Below are 16,446 nucleotides of genomic sequence, written 5' to 3'. Positions count from 1 at the left end.
GATTATGAATCTCTTTTCCAGGGGAGACCTGGCCAAGGAAGAAGCATCAAGACAAACAAAAGGTTGCGGGTCAAAATCAAGACGAGTAACTTGCACTGATTACAAAAGGTGAATAAGAGTGATAGCCTCATAAAGGTTTAGACTATGGTTGATTCATTTCACTCTATCCAGTCCATATTAGGTAAACAGGTGCCATGGACACCTTTGGAGTCTCAGTGAAACTTCATACAGTTATGATGTAACCTATCAAATTTATTCATAACCTGTCATGTGTTGTATTAAAAAATACAGCTCATCCACTTCTTCTCAATTTAGTAAGGCGACCGGTGCGCGTTGTGTTTAGTGCGCCTCTGCTCTGGAGACCTTTCTGAGCAGCCTACCTTTTATTATGGCGCCATCTGGTGGCGCAGTGAGGGGCATGCCGGCCAGTACCAGACAATACAGTCCCTTTGTCCCTATATTCTTTCCGTAGTTGAAAGGAAAAGTTCCCCACTGTATTGCTGTGGCTCTGGCGCAGAGACCTTTTTGGTGACAGGCTATTCATTTCTATTAGAACATGGACTCTCATCATGCATACCTGACTGGCGATTGCCTTATCCAGATTTTTACGTTCTTTAACGAGGAAGATTTAATCAGTGCCTCAAGTGTCTGTAAGGTAAGGAGTGGCCAACTTGCGGAAGTAATGTGCTTATAGGCAATAACAATGTAAGTTTCCTCACGTGTTGTTGTTAACTCAGTGAATTACCATCGGAATGATTATCAGTAGTGTCTGACAGGTGTGTGTATGTCTGTGTGCATGATATGTTTATGTTTTCAGGACTGGCATGAAGCTGCAGAGACTCCTTGGTTATGGAGGTAAGCTCATAGCCTTTATCTGTGCTTTCCAAATGACTGTCAGGAGGAGGGTAGGCTACACCTTTTTCAACAGAATCAAGTAGATCATGAGTGTTGTGTTCAGGGGATCAAATCAACACATACTGTAAGTGACCTCCAATGTGCGTTCCCTGCAGGAGGATGTGTCTTCAGCGCTGGGGTTTCTGTAATCTGGCTGTGGTTGGCAGTGAGCATGTGAGACGGGCCTGGAAGAGATACTACCTGCAACGCTCCTACTTAGACATGAAGATGACGAAAGGCCGGTCCGGTGGTGATTACACCTGCAAAAGCCTGAGAGGCCACACAGGTATATACTGACTCTCTCTCTCTCTCTCTCTCTCTCTCTCTCTCTCTCTCTCTCTCTCTCTCTCTCTCTCTCTCAGAGATCACTGAGAAAACATCACAGAAACAAAACAAGAATATCACCCGAAAGGCATCCTGTCAGTTTGAATCTCAATTTCTTTTCTCTTGTCCTTTGTCTCTGCCTCTTCTACTTTGGTTCTGTCTGCAACTGTCTCTGTCTGTGTGTGTGTCTCTCTCTCTCTCTCTCACACACACACACACACACACACACACACACACGCACATCCATCTCTCTCTCTCCCCCTCTTTCTCTCTATGGGATCTCCTTTTCCTGACTGCCGCTGCCATATGACTCATCTTTTTTGTATCTGACATGTGTATTGTCCTCCAGGCAGGGTGGTGGGGTTGGTGTACCTGCAGGGGAATTTGCCCCAGCTCCCTGACCTCTGCAACTGCAATGCCGTAGTCTGCAGTGCCTCTACTGATGGTACCGTCCGCGCGTGGAACATCCAAAATGTCAGTACAACACCTTCAGTGTATCATCCTGCATTTCATAATCCCTGTTATTAGCAGTAGTACCAATGTTGTAATACCTGCATAATAATAATCTGTCTGGAGGCACGCAGTTGGATTAAAGATACAACCCACAATTGTTTCAACTGTCAAAATTTTGGGTATATTTATGTTTGCTGTAGATGGCGAATGGGCTTTTTGGAACTTTTTTAATCCAATATAAATTTAACATTCATACAGTGTTTACAGGCAAAACAAATGTAAACAAACCCTTCACTGCCACAGAATACATGTAAAACTTATGTTTACGTGTCACATATTGTCAGCCCTTGTAACAAAAGCTTAGACAATACATTTACAAGTCGATAACTACCTTCAATCTTAAAAGTCACTATATAAACAAGGCAGTAGTGAAGTGACAGTGTTTCAGCGGGGGGTGCCATACTGCATGTACACCTAAGTCATAAATATTCTAAATCAATGGCCTTCAACCGTGTGCCATCGAGAGCCATGTGTATGCAGGTTTTCATTCCAATCAAACATGTTTTTTTTTTGTCTTTTGCTCAGGGTGCACAGCTGTGGTGCAGTCCTGTGCAGAGTCCTTTGACAGCGATCGTCAGTGACGGAGAGCATGGAGTCGTGATTACAGCAGACTCCACAGGCCTCATCAAGACCTGGCAGGGTCAGACTGGGCAGGAGGCCGCCTCCTACTCTGCTGCTTCTCCAAACTGCACATTACTACAGTACAATATTAACAACAGCTGCTTCCTCTCTGTGAGTAACCAAATGATCCTCTCCTATTTCTGCTCAGTTTGTATAACTGAAAGTAATACACAACCAGAGTTTTTTCTAGCAAAATAACACTTCTATCTCTCATTCCATTTTCTTCCAGGTAGGCACCAGTCAGGGAGCTGTGTGCACACTAGCTGGTTCAGCTTTGACTAGAAAGTCCAGTCTAGTGGTGTGTGACAGTTTTAAAGTCAACATACTCCTAGTTTCACCTGACAAGAGATGGATCCTGGCTGGAACCAAGGACAATGATGATTTAAGTCCAAAGGTATTTCTTGCTGTTTTTGAAGGCCTGACGTTATGTTTGTGTTTCCTGGTCACGTAGGCTCTCTGATGTTTTCTTTTACCACACATCTGTGCCAATGGCACGGTGGGGTAAAAGGTGTTCATTGATAAGAGCGTCAAGAAACAGTTATACTATTGTATGAACGTTACTATTGTATGATTTTCTGGCAGGTGATATGCACTGAGAGTTTGACCTCTCCCTCTGAGGACGAAGAGCCTCTCTGCCAGTGTCTGCCAGTCAGCGGGTGCCAGGTTGCTGTCTTCATACCCAGCCAGCCTGCCAGACTGGCCATCATCCATCACAAGGGCCGCTCACACAACAAAGCCCTCACTGTGTTAGATGTCAGCATTAAAAAAACCAAGTACAAGACAGAGATCCAGGGTAAGGATTTACTGATCTACTAGTGATAATCTTTAGTTTTGGTATCGATGCCCTCATCAGCCATTGGAAAATATATTCAGTTGGTGAACCATTAAAGGAAAAATCCACCCTAAAACACTGATTCTATTAAACAGCAGCTATTGGTGATGTACGTTTCATATCTGGGAACGTTTTGTTGTTTGGTGGTGTATTTTTCTGATTCCTGCAGATAACCGGCCAAATGTAGATGATGTGACATGACAGCCACATATTTCCAATGCAGCCACAATGGAGTTTGATAGAATATTTTTGAAGTAGAAACAGGTCAAGGGAAATGGGTAAACTAAAAAAATTATATTACATTACATCACAAAATAACTTCTTGAATGCACTGAACATCATAAATTGATATCTTGCAGTGTAAGAATATCCAAGGGTGGATTTTACCTTTTAATAGTGAGCTTGTCCCAGTATAAGTTTGAACCTTTTCTCATTCTAGTCCAGCAGGTGGAGTCCTTCACCCTGACACTGAACAACAGAGCCCCATGCATCCTTCTGGAGGCCAAGGACAGCAACACTCTGGTGGTGGCGGCTGACCGAGGGCTCTGGGTCTATTCTCTGAAAGGAGCCCTGCTCGCCAGCTTCGAAGACCACACTGAACCCATCTCCTCCATATGTGTGGTACGCTCTCTTCTCACGGGGAGTGCAAGAAATATCCAATGTGGCAATATGCAATGTACCCTCTGTGTGAAATGTGTATTATGTTTGTGTGTGAAAATGTCCAATTTGTGTTCTTTTGTGCAATTACATTCATAGGATAGCTTTCGCGTGGTGACGGCGTCTCGAGACCTCTCCTTACGAGTGCTGACGTGGAGAAACGACAGAGACCAAGGACTGACCCTGGAGAGCCGCTACCACCTACTGGGAGGCTCTCACGCAATGTCCAGGTACGCTGGGCCATTCATATGCACCTATATGGTGTATCAACAGCAGCCAGGTCGACGTCAAGAGTAATCAGTGATGTGTTTTATTAAAATAACAGCCTGAAGCCAAACACAGATATTTCATTTGTACTTGATATGACATGCTATGACATAAATATCACCATCTTCTTATTCCCTTGGCGGTCTTTTCTTAAACCTGTCCCTACTGCTTATGTGTTCCAGAGGGTTCACTCACGTTGCCTGTGACTACTCCAGCATTGTGGCCTCAGTAGAAGGGAACGATGGGAAAGACGTCCTGAAGGCTTACTCTTTCACCTCCTGAGCATCACTGCCCCACACAGAGGCGCTGGTACGAAAGCAGTTTGCACTATCCACTGGAAGGACTAGCATTTGCCTTTTATTCTGAATTGTTACAACAGATATGCTTGCTGTATGATGTGCTTCAGTAAGTCTATGTTTACAAAAGAGTATCAGGCAGTACAGATGAAGAGCTCTATGTTACGGGGAAGGCATTGATACTGTGCGTGTTGTGGTATATGATAACATATTTCGTTAAAAAATGAAAATCTGTACAGGTAGAAGGGTAGTCTATTATAACTGAACTTCTTGGAGCTGAGGTATTTCAATGTTGATAGATATAACCAGTCTTAAGGCATAATGTACGTACTGGAAAATATATCCTGACCTGTTCTTCAATATCTTACCTTTACTCACTACTGAGGCAAGATAGTTTTATGAATTGTGATCATTTACATACCATAAACTTGTGTATTGAGCCTACGTTGACAGAATTAGTTCTTACATATAAAATACTCATGAAGGCACAAAAACAGCTTTTCCCTCATATGTCTCCACATGGAGATGCACACAGTCTGCCACATACACAGGTCTGGTAGTAGCTATATTGAAGGGAAGAGGGACACTAGAGTCTCATCGTCTTTGATGGCCGTCCATCTCATATCCAGAAGGACACACCTGAGGACTGTAGTCATGGTCTCACACGCTTTGCTCCCTTCTTCTGAGTTCTTTTCCAGCTGTTGAAAGGCAAGCGGGACGTTTTAGTTGAAAAAATTGATTTTTTTTTTTTTCATTTAAACATTGAAATGAATCGCAATGAATAAGTGTTGTTTTTCTTACCCAAGTGAAAGCCTTGATAGTACGAGCCAGGAAAGCATTCTCTATCTCATCCGGTAGTGTCAGCATATGAGCCATACAATCTAGTATGCACATTAGTGTTTCTTTGGTGGCCTTGGAAGAGATGATAAGGAGGGTCAGATTCAGAAAGTTGGAAGTTGCCTTGCCCTGATAATTCAGTGTGGCATTGCCGCTGTTTCAAACCTGAATAGCACAATACAGTGTAACTTCTGACCTGGTCCAGTGTGTCGAGGACAGTCTGAGCGTCATTGTTGTCTGGGTTCATGGCCTTGGCAGCCTGGAAGGAGATGACTGGTTCTTTAAGCTGCTCCAGCCACGCCCACATCAGCCCAGTCAGGATGAAGGGATCCCGCTCCATACACAGCCTCTCCCACGCCCCGCCTTGGTTCAGCTCTGCCTAAACACATACCAGGCAGTCACTTTACACTCCCTGCCCATGTGTGACTGACACTGTTTATTCAGGCACATTCTTGTTGAATTAACCTGAACACCTCTTTAGATTTACATGATAAAAAAAATAAATATTTGTAGCTCATAGGCGGATCCATACAGAATGCAGCACATAGAGGTGTGTGGATGAGTTACCTGCCAGGCTAAGACTGCGTGCTTGTGCCCTTCTTCCCCATCTTGAAAAAGGTCCACAGCCAGGGCCTGTGCCACCAGCAGCCTCCTGGCATCCAGGGACAACTCTGACTGCAAGGTGATAAAGGGCACCTCCGACTTCTCCGACTCCTCATCTCTTCCACCGTGCCACTTCTTACCGTTTACAGCCAACTCTTCCCTCTGCTCTGCCTTCCACCTGGACAGCATGCTGCCCCTTTTGGGAGATTCTTCATTTCCCATGGACTCACTGCGTTGGATGGCTTTCCGCTTCACTTTCCTCAGGACAAGGGATCCATCGCTTTGGTTTGTCAGATTCTTGTGCTCCCAGAGTGAGCCAGATGATCTGTGTGAGATGACAGACTGGCTGCTGTTCCAGCCGTGACGCTGGGCTGCGGGGAAGGAGGACTCGGAGGGGGAACAGGTCATGTGAACGTTGCTCTGTGACAGAGAGCAGAGAGATTGTGTCAGCAGGTTGAGTTGTGACCCCAGTCGTCTCAAGTCGGACTCACTATAGCTCAGGCTTTTGCGATGGTAGAAGATGGGCGGCTCGTTGAAATGTCTGGGTAAGGTGGGAGGGCCTGGCAAGCGGGGGCTTCCAAATAACTCCGGGTCCAGCTTCTCAACCATGCTGAGGGTCATCTCTATGTCGTGGATGTCAGGGGCCTCCAGAATGTCTTCCTCGATCACCTGCCGGTTTTGTGCAATGTCCAACAGCAGTCTGCATACCAGCTGGATGATCTTGGGTAGGTGCCTCAGCTCACGCCTCTCATAGCCGTGCAGCATGTGTCTCTGGCGGTTCAGGTACTGGGACAGGGTGACTGGGTTGGCCCGGGGCTCAGCGCAGGAAAACACACTTCTCAGAGGGACAAGGAATTTGACAAAGTGTCTGACGCACTGCAGCTGACCCCGGGTCTGGATGGAATTAGGACGCTTAGCGCGCACATATAAAATAGCCTGGTCAGCTGACATCCTGGTGGCATAGGCCAAGAAACATGCTAACACTACACCTGTAGGGGAGAAAGCCAGAATCCTTCAGTCTGTCAGAATTTCATGAATAGTCAAAACACTGAATACAACATGCTTGAATTCCTTACAGTCTACTGTCGAATCTGTACCTGTTCTTCCTAGACCAGCATGACAGTGGACCGCTATCTTTCCCTCCTGCAGTGCGAAGGCCATCACCTTCACCATGTCCAGCAAGGTTGTGAGGTTGGCCACTCCGTAGTCGTCCCAGCCAAAATTGTAGAAATAAACTGAAACAGCCAGATGTTTTGAGTTAGACTTGTGCGACACTAGTTTGCAAGGTTCACTCAGAGTTATTTAAAGCGCTTACTGTCGTTTTCCATGAAGACGTCTGGGCGGTAGGAGAAGCCGCTCTCTGGCTCCAGAGGGTTTCCACAGCTGGCATGTTCACCAGGCTTCTGCAGGTTGATCACTGTTTTTATACCACTCCTTCACACACACACACACACACACACACACACACACACCCAAACAGTCAGAGACATGCACACTTTATTATACTGGTCTCCACAGATATTGTACTTTCATGTTCAGGAAGCTGCCAAAGAACCTTGAATCAAACCTTTTGAATTGATCAATAATGTTATATTTCTCAATGATTTCTGTTGAGGGTCTGGACATAGCAAGAAGGTGATCAGTAACCCTGAAATGATAGAAACATCATCAGTAGGATATATGGTATATAATTATTTACATATCCTTTTCAAGTCCATTTAACTTAACCTTAGAGAAAATGTAAAAACAGAGTTGGACTAAAATGTGTGAGACGTGTTATGTGTTGATGTCATATCAGAGTAAATGCTGCAGAACAGTCTTAAAATGCTTACCAGGAGGAGTAGAGGCCTTTTACGGCCTGCTTTTCATCACTCCAGTAACTTGGATTGTCATACTTGCAGGCTTCACCTCCACAGCCCATTGAGCATTGCATAGGTGCAGGGATGACGTACCGTATAGCTTCTCCTACAATTGTGTACTTTGCCCTGGGGGCTCTGACTGGAGTTAACAGAGGAGAGAAGAGGAGAGGAAAAAAGGCGATATTACACTTATACAGGGTTTAATCTAGTATCTAGTAGAATTGGCTTGCCAATTGCAATTAAATGAAAAATGCACATCAGCTACTTCTCCTAAAATTTAATTTCTTTTCATTTGAAGCAATGAAATTAGCTTTTTATCAGTGTTTTAGCAGAGTAAACAGAAGAAAAATACTCAGCGAAAATATTGTGATGATAGTTTTCAAATCTTCAGCATGATATACATAAACTGTAGCGATTCTAACAATCCCAAAGCCTCCACACAGTGCAGGATGGCCTCGAAAATGTAAATAATTAAGGTCATCAGTGGTGAGTGCCCACTTAGAGGTGTCTAATCCTTGTCTGGCACTGTGCGTCTGACATCAGGGAATTACAGTAAAAATAGCCACTGTTCAGACACCATTCAAACTCAGTATGGCATTTGTTGAAATAAAAGCCTGAAAAAATGCTTATAACATTTTCACACTTTATGTTCATCTTTACCATCTTTACTTACTGTAATCCATCAGAGCCCCACTTCTTGTCTTGGTGTGGAGCGCCATATGAACAGTCACTCAGGCTGACATCCCCAGTCATAGCAGAGCCTGGGCACACACATACCTGTGTCGTTATACCTGTGTTATACTTGTGTCTATTATATTCATTCCCTAACCCCAACCCTAAAGTATAACAAACAAAGTCCAGAAATCTCCCCTCACAAATGACCACTGTTTGGGGCTGTTATTATTCTGGACCTATTTGGACAGAAAAAAAAATCTGCTTTAGAGATGAAAAATGCAAGTGGGACATTTGTTATCTCAAAAAAAGACACTTTCATTTGCTAAGCTTAACCAACCAAAGATCAACACCAGAAATCATATTCTGTCAAATGTAAAGCAGACATAATCCATTTTGAGGGATCAGTTTAAGTATCTGTTATCCTTAGCTGGACGTTGTGCCTCAGTATCTCATCACAGTACAATACAATTCATGATCACTATTCAAGAGTAATGTACAAAATAATCAACCTAGAATTAGCTAACAAGGAAACCAAGGCAAACAATCCAACTATGAAAAGTTACACTGGTTTACCTGTAATGAGCAAGATGAGGAGCCTGTAACCGCCATGTCAGAACACAAATGTTCCTCTACTCCAAATGCCAACATTTCTGACATCAACCTCCACAGCTCTGACGTGGTCTTTCCCTCTCCAGCTCTGTGGAAAGTCACTCCTGTGGCCTTGCTTGATTTGATTCACCTCAGATTATCTGTTTAGCGGGGTGGGGCGACACAAGTATCCACAGCATCCTGTACACTCACCAAGATCTCAGATCAGCCATGGGAATAAATAAACCTTAAGAGGTCTTCAAAAACTAACAGAGATGTTATAGTCTAAATCACTGTCCTGTCGAAAAATTTCTCCCCACAGGTTCCTCCTCATCTCACACACACTGTGTGGCTCAGGGGGGAGGGGGGCTATTCCTGACTCTTTCTGGATTAGGCTACTAATCTTATTACTACAAGGATAGGTATAGAATAGAGCACCCACCCCTCAACAAACAGCACCATGACCAGGTCAACATACTTCAGTACTTCATTACCTTGTGCTGGAGACTGTTGTGATCTACAATAATCTACAGTATATTGTACTATTTGTTTATACGCATATGTTGTCATCAGTCAATCTATGTTTACACCAGAGAAACTGCTATCCAACATTGGGTCATAAAAGGTTCTTGCCATCAGGACTGGGCATTTGAGTAATTATATGCATTTATATGCTTTTTTATTGTAAGTAACATAAATTGATATAGCTTTTGGATTTCTGTCATGAGAAGCCTAAAGCATCTCTTAAATCAAGACACTCAAGTTCTCCTAGCCTGCTCTTACAAAGAGGGGGGACCTTAGTGACATAGAAAGTGGATAAAATCTGATTGGCTTACTTGCACCCTGCTTAAGCTGGTTAAGTTCAGGTTACTGAGGATAAATCAGTTTATGATGTAGATCGCTGGCATTTGGAGAACTTCCAGAGCCAGCTACCTCCTTGATATCCTTCTGCCATGCTAGGTTTTATAAAGCAAGGTACTATAAACAAATGCATTTTACATGATATTATCACAATACAATGACAATTCTGTCCATATTATAGAGTCAACAGTAACGTAAAGCCTTTCTGGATTCACCTTGTGGTTCAAGGTTTAGTTGTGGTTCAAATTAGTGGTTCTTTAAGCAGACAATCTATGCCTTACTACAAAAGAGTAAACAAATGTAACCCTGTCCCATGAAAGTCATCAATTGCAATGCAATAGCTTAGATTTTAAAATATGGACATTGCCTCTATTAGTGTCAGGATTTCAGCTTGTACTGATCTACATTCATTTGATTGTTCTTTTAACCACACTTCATAATATCCAGTTTTATAAAATGTTTGTCTCTTTGGTGTTTTTAATCGTGTTTGTACTGTGAAGTACTTTGAGTTGTATCAAAATGTGCTCTGTTAATGACTTTTAAATAAATATAACTATATTATAAACTCTATATACAAATTTCCCCTGACATGACCAGTGAAGAAATAGCACTCTGTGGGGCAGTAAACCTTTTCATTATGCAACATTGATCTTGTGACTTTATATATATTTACTCTCACATCTCTATCTTCTATTGTTCTAGCCTCTACAGAGCCAGAAAGCTTAATAGCTCCCTCAGCTGGATACAAGCTGTAACAGCAGCAATCAGCTCAAGACACTGAGCAACAAATAATCAATAAAATCAGTTTATTTCATTTCTCCAATAATTGTCTTCAAAGTTACATAATAAATCTCAGTTATCTAAAAGCATCAATTCAAAAGATAAATTAGCAAGTGCACAACAGGAACGGTCCCTTTCACATACAGTTAATTTACAGTACTGACTAAAACAGCATTGTGATAAAAGTACTGGAATAATAGAGAGAGAGAAATCATGAGTGTTGGATGCAATATGTGCTACCATGTCAGTGCAAGTCTGCGCCACTGAGAACAAGAACACAAGAAAACTCTAGTGAGAACGGAATGGGCTGACTTGACAACGTAACCTGGATGTATTACAGTATAGTTTTTGTCCTACAATGATACATTTTAAAGATGATGGTTTTACACTGTCTCCGACCATCGAGGTTATTTGCCCAGTGGTGTTGCCTGAGAGAACCTCCACCCCTGTGTCCTTGAGGAGGTAGTCAGTGCTCGGCTCCTTTGTCCAAACCTTGCATGATACAGGCCTGTCCTGGTCCCTCTGCGTCCCTCAGCTTACACGCCAACACGCTCTTACTTCTTCTTTTTCTTCTGAGGACCTTTCAGAGACAAGCAAAAAAAAAGGGGGCAGCGTAAAGAATCTTGTAAATGAATAACCAATGCACAGACCCACCCAATGATAAACATTTCTTACCCAAGCACCCAAGTCAAGAATGATGTAATAGTAAAGCCCTATTCAAACACCATTGCTATTACCATAGGAGGTCAGTCACCCAGACAGCAAAATAATTTATTTGGTGACCGTGGTAATCCAGGTCAACCACAGTACAGCAAAACAGGCAAAACTCTCTTCATTTGGCTCCATATCATTGAAAAGACTGATGCTACTCTACCCCACCACTGGTTTTATGGCCCTTGCAATAGAGATGCCTGGTGTGCAAATTGGTCCATACAGCATTAGATACGTCAGAGTTAACTCAAAATACAGTAGGTAATTTCAGCCAGAAGCTGGAGAAGTCCTGAGGTTATAATTACCAATCAGCAGACCTCCACCAGTGAACAGTAACGCTGTCCAGAGAGGTCTTCAGAGGTAAAATATAGTGCTAACACACAGCCACAATTCATACAGCCCTTAGTTAACACTGATGAACATGCTGATCATCTCCTGTGTTTTCATCCCACCTGCACTGCCCCAGATGTTGCGGTTGAGCTTCTCCCCTAGCAGATAGAGAGGAGCCATGGTAAGGGCAGCGCCTCCAAAAAACAACACAAGGCCCATAGGGCTCAGTTTGGCCATGATGGGGTACACCCAAATACCAGCAACATGGTGCACCCAGAGGATCCTGGAAACAAGAGAGAATAATCAAATCCAGTAAGTGAGCAAATGTTTTGTCTAAACCTCTACAGTACACAATGATACAATATGTATATAATGTGAGCTGAGGCTGCCCCTGACTTTGATGACAGGCATATCCCAGCTGTCTTACCATGACAAATAAAGTGCAGAGAAAAGAGCCAAGCCTAGGATGCCTTTCACCCTGCTGCCGTATTTATGATTCTGAATGTACATCTGTACAAACATCAAGGGTATGATGATAGTGTGCTGTAAACAGAAAGATGGAAAAAGAGTTAAATGCAGGGGAAAATAAGATATTCTTTAGGCATAGTAAAGGACACAGTGGGAAGGAAACAAGGCACAGCCCTGTTGTGTTATCTCTATGTACCTTGACACTAAGACAAACCAGAAACCAATTACTGTATAATATATTATAATAAGCTGTCAATAGGCAGTCATGTATTATGCAATTCTGTGTTTGTAAAACACACAAAAGGAAACTTGATCCTGATAAGATACAGCTAGTGAAGCTGTAGCTAACTGTATTGAATACAAATGTGAAAGACAAATCGCAGTTCTAGTACTGCATATTTCATGAGCCATTTTGCAACCGAGTGTATAAAATAAGATAACCGGCAGGGGAAAAAAATCAAAGAAAGACACTGTTCAAACTAAACCACTGCTCCCAGTCACAAGGGATACAACAACTATCCTTGCAAGAAATGTGTCTTGTGATCCCTTCAAAGAGGCATGTGATACAAGCTCATGCCTTTAGACTTAATCTGTAAGGTGGATACACCGCTTATCTGTAATTGAATAAACTTCACTGCCATCGTTCAGTCTAAAGTCCAAACTAATGGAGCACACTTACCAGAGCATGGTTCAACCACACAGGAATAATGTCATCAAGGTACTTTGGGTACACCAGCTCTCTGTCATAAGCGTATATTGACCAGAAAGAGGAAAATACAAACTGGGGAAATGGAGCAAAAAGATTATTATTGGCAGAGTTAGTTAGATGATGCACTATCTATGCAATGCCAGTATAACAAAGAGGGAAAGTTACTTACTGAGCCAACGGGGAAAGCTAGAACAGTGAATAAGGTGTCCCTTAATTTCACCAGCAGAGATGGGACACCACCACGCAAAGCTTTAGCTGGAAGTATCAGGTGGATGATGTCAATCAACACACACAGTCCGAAGAACACGGTCTGCATCACCTGTAGGGACACAGCAATTACTGCGTGTTGGCCAGCAGTGACAAGACTGGTTGTACTGGTTGTAGCTCCCAGGTGTCAATGCTTGGATATATGTGAATGTGAAGCAGGGCGTCGCTGTCAAAAAGGCTGAGAAACGACAAGCGTACTCAGTCGAAATTAAAGTTAAAAAAAATAACGAGATACACGAAAAATCAGCTCTCCCATTCAACACGTTCATTAATGAGTTCATGTGAATGAATTCATAACAGGCTCGCTACAGCCTCCAACAACACTGCTTACCAGATTGAGGAAAGTCAGATATTTCCATCGTCCCCCGTAGGTTTTTGCACCTGGGTGTCTTTCCGTATTCTTCAAAGAGCAGTTAGCGGATAGCGTGAAAACATACCAGGCAAATATTAAAACATGAATGCAAAGACATGATCCCCACGACATGGTAGCAGCCATTTTGCCAATAGAGTGACAGTTTCCTTGGTCACGTGACATGGACAACAGCAGCAGCAACTGATGACGCGCGCTGGGTGGAGTTCTGCTGGCGCGCTCTTGTAACATTCAATGCTTCATTATAAGACAAACAATAATATTCTCCCCCTACTAGTTTTTTTCCCCTCTAGTGTATGTTTCTCCTCCGTGTTCCCTTAGGGCTCCGTAATTCAACACTATGGTCATTTTTGAGGCTGTAGTTTGTGGTCTAGGCCAGTGATTCTCAACCTTTTTCATATCAAGGACCCCTAGTTTAGTCCATATTAGGGCCACGGACCCCCATTTGATGAGATTTTGTCTCTCGGACCCAAATCTGAGAATATTTTTATTGTTAGATATGATTTTGTCCAGAATTCCATGACTATCTGTATTGTAGGTAGAGAGATAACAGTGAAACTATGATCAAAACAGTCATTCTTCTACATTCTCTAACTGTGTTAACTTCTTGTAAATGAAATAATGGTGAAGTTTAACAATTCATCAATTTGCTGGGGACCCCCTGGAACCCCCTCAAGGACCCCTGGTGGTCCCCGGACCCCACCTTGAGAACCACTGGTCTAGGCTACTTCAGTCAGTGTTGCTCGGGATCTACTTGACATCTCCTCTTTTCCGATGTTGTCTGCCTCTGGTCATGATTTTTGCGACTTTTTTCAGAACTTAATATGACTCACTTGTGTAACTGCCTTTGTAATTGTGATTTTCCAGACAAAATAACAGAAACACCACATGAAAAACCACACTTTTAAGTAGCCGAACTAAATCGCAATTACAAAGGCAGATACAGAAGTGAGTCATATTAAGTTCTCAGAAATCATGACATGTGCCAAACGCAGGCAAACTGCATTGGCAAAGAGGAGAGTGCATGGTCATAAGTAGGCTAGATCCCAGCAACACTGACTGAAGGATATTTAAAGGATATTTGCTAAACAACACCACAAACTATACAGCCTCAAAAATGACCATAGAATTGAATCAACATCTCTGACAGTCTCAACAAAAACTGAACATTATGAGCTTCACAAAGCTGGTTTATTGCAGTGCTATTGTATTGTACTGTATTATATTGTAAGGTGTTTAGGTTATTTTGTATACCCCCTGTATAAAGTTAATGATTACATGAAGATCATCACTCACTCACTGCATTGTCAAAAAATAAAGGGTTGATTTTGGCTTCATCCAACTAAACACAGTTTTAGCTGAAGTTTTTCCTTTTATTATTGTTATTTCTTAGTCAAATTGACATTCCCACACAACAGTGATGCATAATTGTGACCGCCACCTTGCACTAGATGCTTACTGTCACACAACCCAAAAGAGGCCACACTGCATCTCAACGTTGAGAATGCACTCTGGATGTTGTCCACTGAATATATGACAATAATGGATATGCTGGAATACGTGAAACCATCCAACTCCACGTCGGCACTTTGGAATAGCTTGTTCATTGCTATACCTTCCCATGCCCCCAGCAATCCCGTAACTCCCAGGCCTCCCGTGCCCCCCAGGCTTCCCGTGCCCCCCAGGCCTCCGCTACCTCCCAGGCCTCCCGTGCCCCCCTGGCCTCCGGTACCCCCCAGGCCTCCTGTGCCCCCCAGGCCTCCCGTGCCCCCCAGGCCTCCGGTACCCCCCAGGCCTCCCGTGCCCCCCAGGCCTCCGGTACCACCTAGGCCTCCTGTGCCCCCCAGGCCTCGCGTACCCTCCAGGTCTCCCGTACCTCTCAGGCCTCACGTACCCCCCAGGCCTCGCGTACCTCTCAGGCCTTGCGTACCACCCAGGCCTCGCGTACCACCCAGGCCTTGTGTACCCCCCAGGTCTCCCGTACCTCTCAGGCCTCCCGTACCCCCCAGGTCTCCCGTACCCCTCAGGCTTCCGGTACCTCCCAGCCCTCCCACACAACCTCTGTCCAAAGGAACATGAGTGCCACGGTGCCGTCCCGTCGCCAGAACATCCAAACAGCCCTGGCTGAAAATGTGGAGGTTCCTTCTGCCCAGGATGGAGGTGACTTGGCTCCTTCTGCGGCTGTGGCACAGGAGGCTACTGTTATGGAGCTCAGCGTGAAATCCCACTGTGTCCCGGCTCCAGCTGACCCAACCGCTGAATGTTCAGCTTCTGCTTTGCAGGCTGACATTGTTGCGGTTGATGATGACTTGACCCCAAAGGTGGAAGGCCCCTCTGCACTTCCAAAAAGTGAGCATGAGGCTGCCTTGACTTCCACTGTAACAACTGATAATGATGACATTCTGGATAAGGACTCCTCTTGGACAAATGGCAAAAAATGAGTGCAAGTCAGCCCTCATTGAGTTGGCAAACACACTCAGGGTTGCCATTGAGAGAGCTGAGGCCAGCATGGATTTGATGGAGACGAAGTCAGTTATGGCCTCAGAAAACTTGGCTCCAAATGATGAGGCGGCAGATGCCACTATGGACTGCAATCACCTGGCTCACCCTAACCCAAGTGATGTAGTTCATACTGTGCAACCCTCCAGTGAGTTGGCTGAGTGTTCCCTGACTGTCAGTGAGGACGCCAAGAAGACATCAGATGTCTCCAAAGTGACATCAAGCGTGTCTGATACCCCTGACATTCCTCCAAACAACTTGGCCACAAACTCTCTGGGCAAAACCAACAAGGCAGTTGAGTCGGATGACAGCCAAGTGAAAAAGCCAAGGGCAAAAAAAAAGAAGGGCATCAGAAGATTTTTCAGAGGCCTCTGGAAATCTCTGTCCTGCACACCTGACATCGAACAGGAAGACGACCATGCTGAAGTTTACTTTGCTTCAGACTTCGCTTGCAACGTCACTGTTCCAGCCCCCAGCCAGAGGAC

At 44.0% G+C, this 16,446-nt stretch overlaps 3 protein-coding genes across 3 annotated transcripts; 1 reads left to right on the top strand and 2 right to left on the bottom strand.

Moving 5' to 3' along the window:
- Positions 1-483: 483 nt before the first annotated feature.
- fbxw12 (F-box and WD repeat domain containing 12) lies at positions 484-4,800 on the top strand. Its single transcript, XM_071924591.2, has 10 exons — positions 484-655; positions 818-855; positions 1,011-1,180; positions 1,568-1,692; positions 2,257-2,463; positions 2,582-2,746; positions 2,935-3,145; positions 3,624-3,805; positions 3,941-4,071; positions 4,291-4,800. The coding sequence occupies exons 1-10, from the start codon at positions 557-559 to the stop codon at positions 4,388-4,390; spliced, it is 1,428 nt and encodes a 475-aa protein (XP_071780692.1). The 5' UTR covers positions 484-556; the 3' UTR covers positions 4,391-4,800.
- Positions 4,762-8,422, bottom strand: ptpdc1b (protein tyrosine phosphatase domain containing 1b). Its single transcript, XM_071924590.2, has 10 exons — positions 8,377-8,422; positions 7,677-7,842; positions 7,412-7,492; positions 7,160-7,278; positions 6,942-7,079; positions 5,809-6,833; positions 5,438-5,620; positions 5,206-5,316; positions 4,948-5,102; positions 4,762-4,901 (listed from the first exon to the last, which is right to left on the bottom strand). The coding sequence occupies exons 1-9, from the start codon at positions 8,420-8,422 to the stop codon at positions 4,968-4,970; spliced, it is 2,004 nt and encodes a 667-aa protein (XP_071780691.2). The 3' UTR covers positions 4,762-4,901; positions 4,948-4,967.
- A 2,194-nt stretch (positions 8,423-10,616) lies between these two features.
- On the bottom strand, positions 10,617-13,588 carry adtrp1 (androgen dependent TFPI regulating protein 1). Its single transcript, XM_071924599.2, has 6 exons — positions 13,424-13,588; positions 12,995-13,144; positions 12,796-12,897; positions 12,076-12,191; positions 11,771-11,931; positions 10,617-11,187 (listed from the first exon to the last, which is right to left on the bottom strand). The coding sequence occupies exons 1-6, from the start codon at positions 13,586-13,588 to the stop codon at positions 11,162-11,164; spliced, it is 720 nt and encodes a 239-aa protein (XP_071780700.1). The 3' UTR covers positions 10,617-11,161.
- Between the last annotated feature and the right edge of the window lie 2,858 nt (positions 13,589-16,446).

This window comes from Centroberyx gerrardi, chromosome 14 (genome assembly GCF_048128805.1).
Source record: "Centroberyx gerrardi isolate f3 chromosome 14, fCenGer3.hap1.cur.20231027, whole genome shotgun sequence".
Lineage (NCBI taxonomy): Eukaryota > Metazoa > Chordata > Actinopteri > Beryciformes > Berycidae > Centroberyx > Centroberyx gerrardi.
The sequence above is the reverse complement of the archived record's forward strand: the minus strand, read 5'-3'. Positions and strand labels throughout refer to the sequence as shown.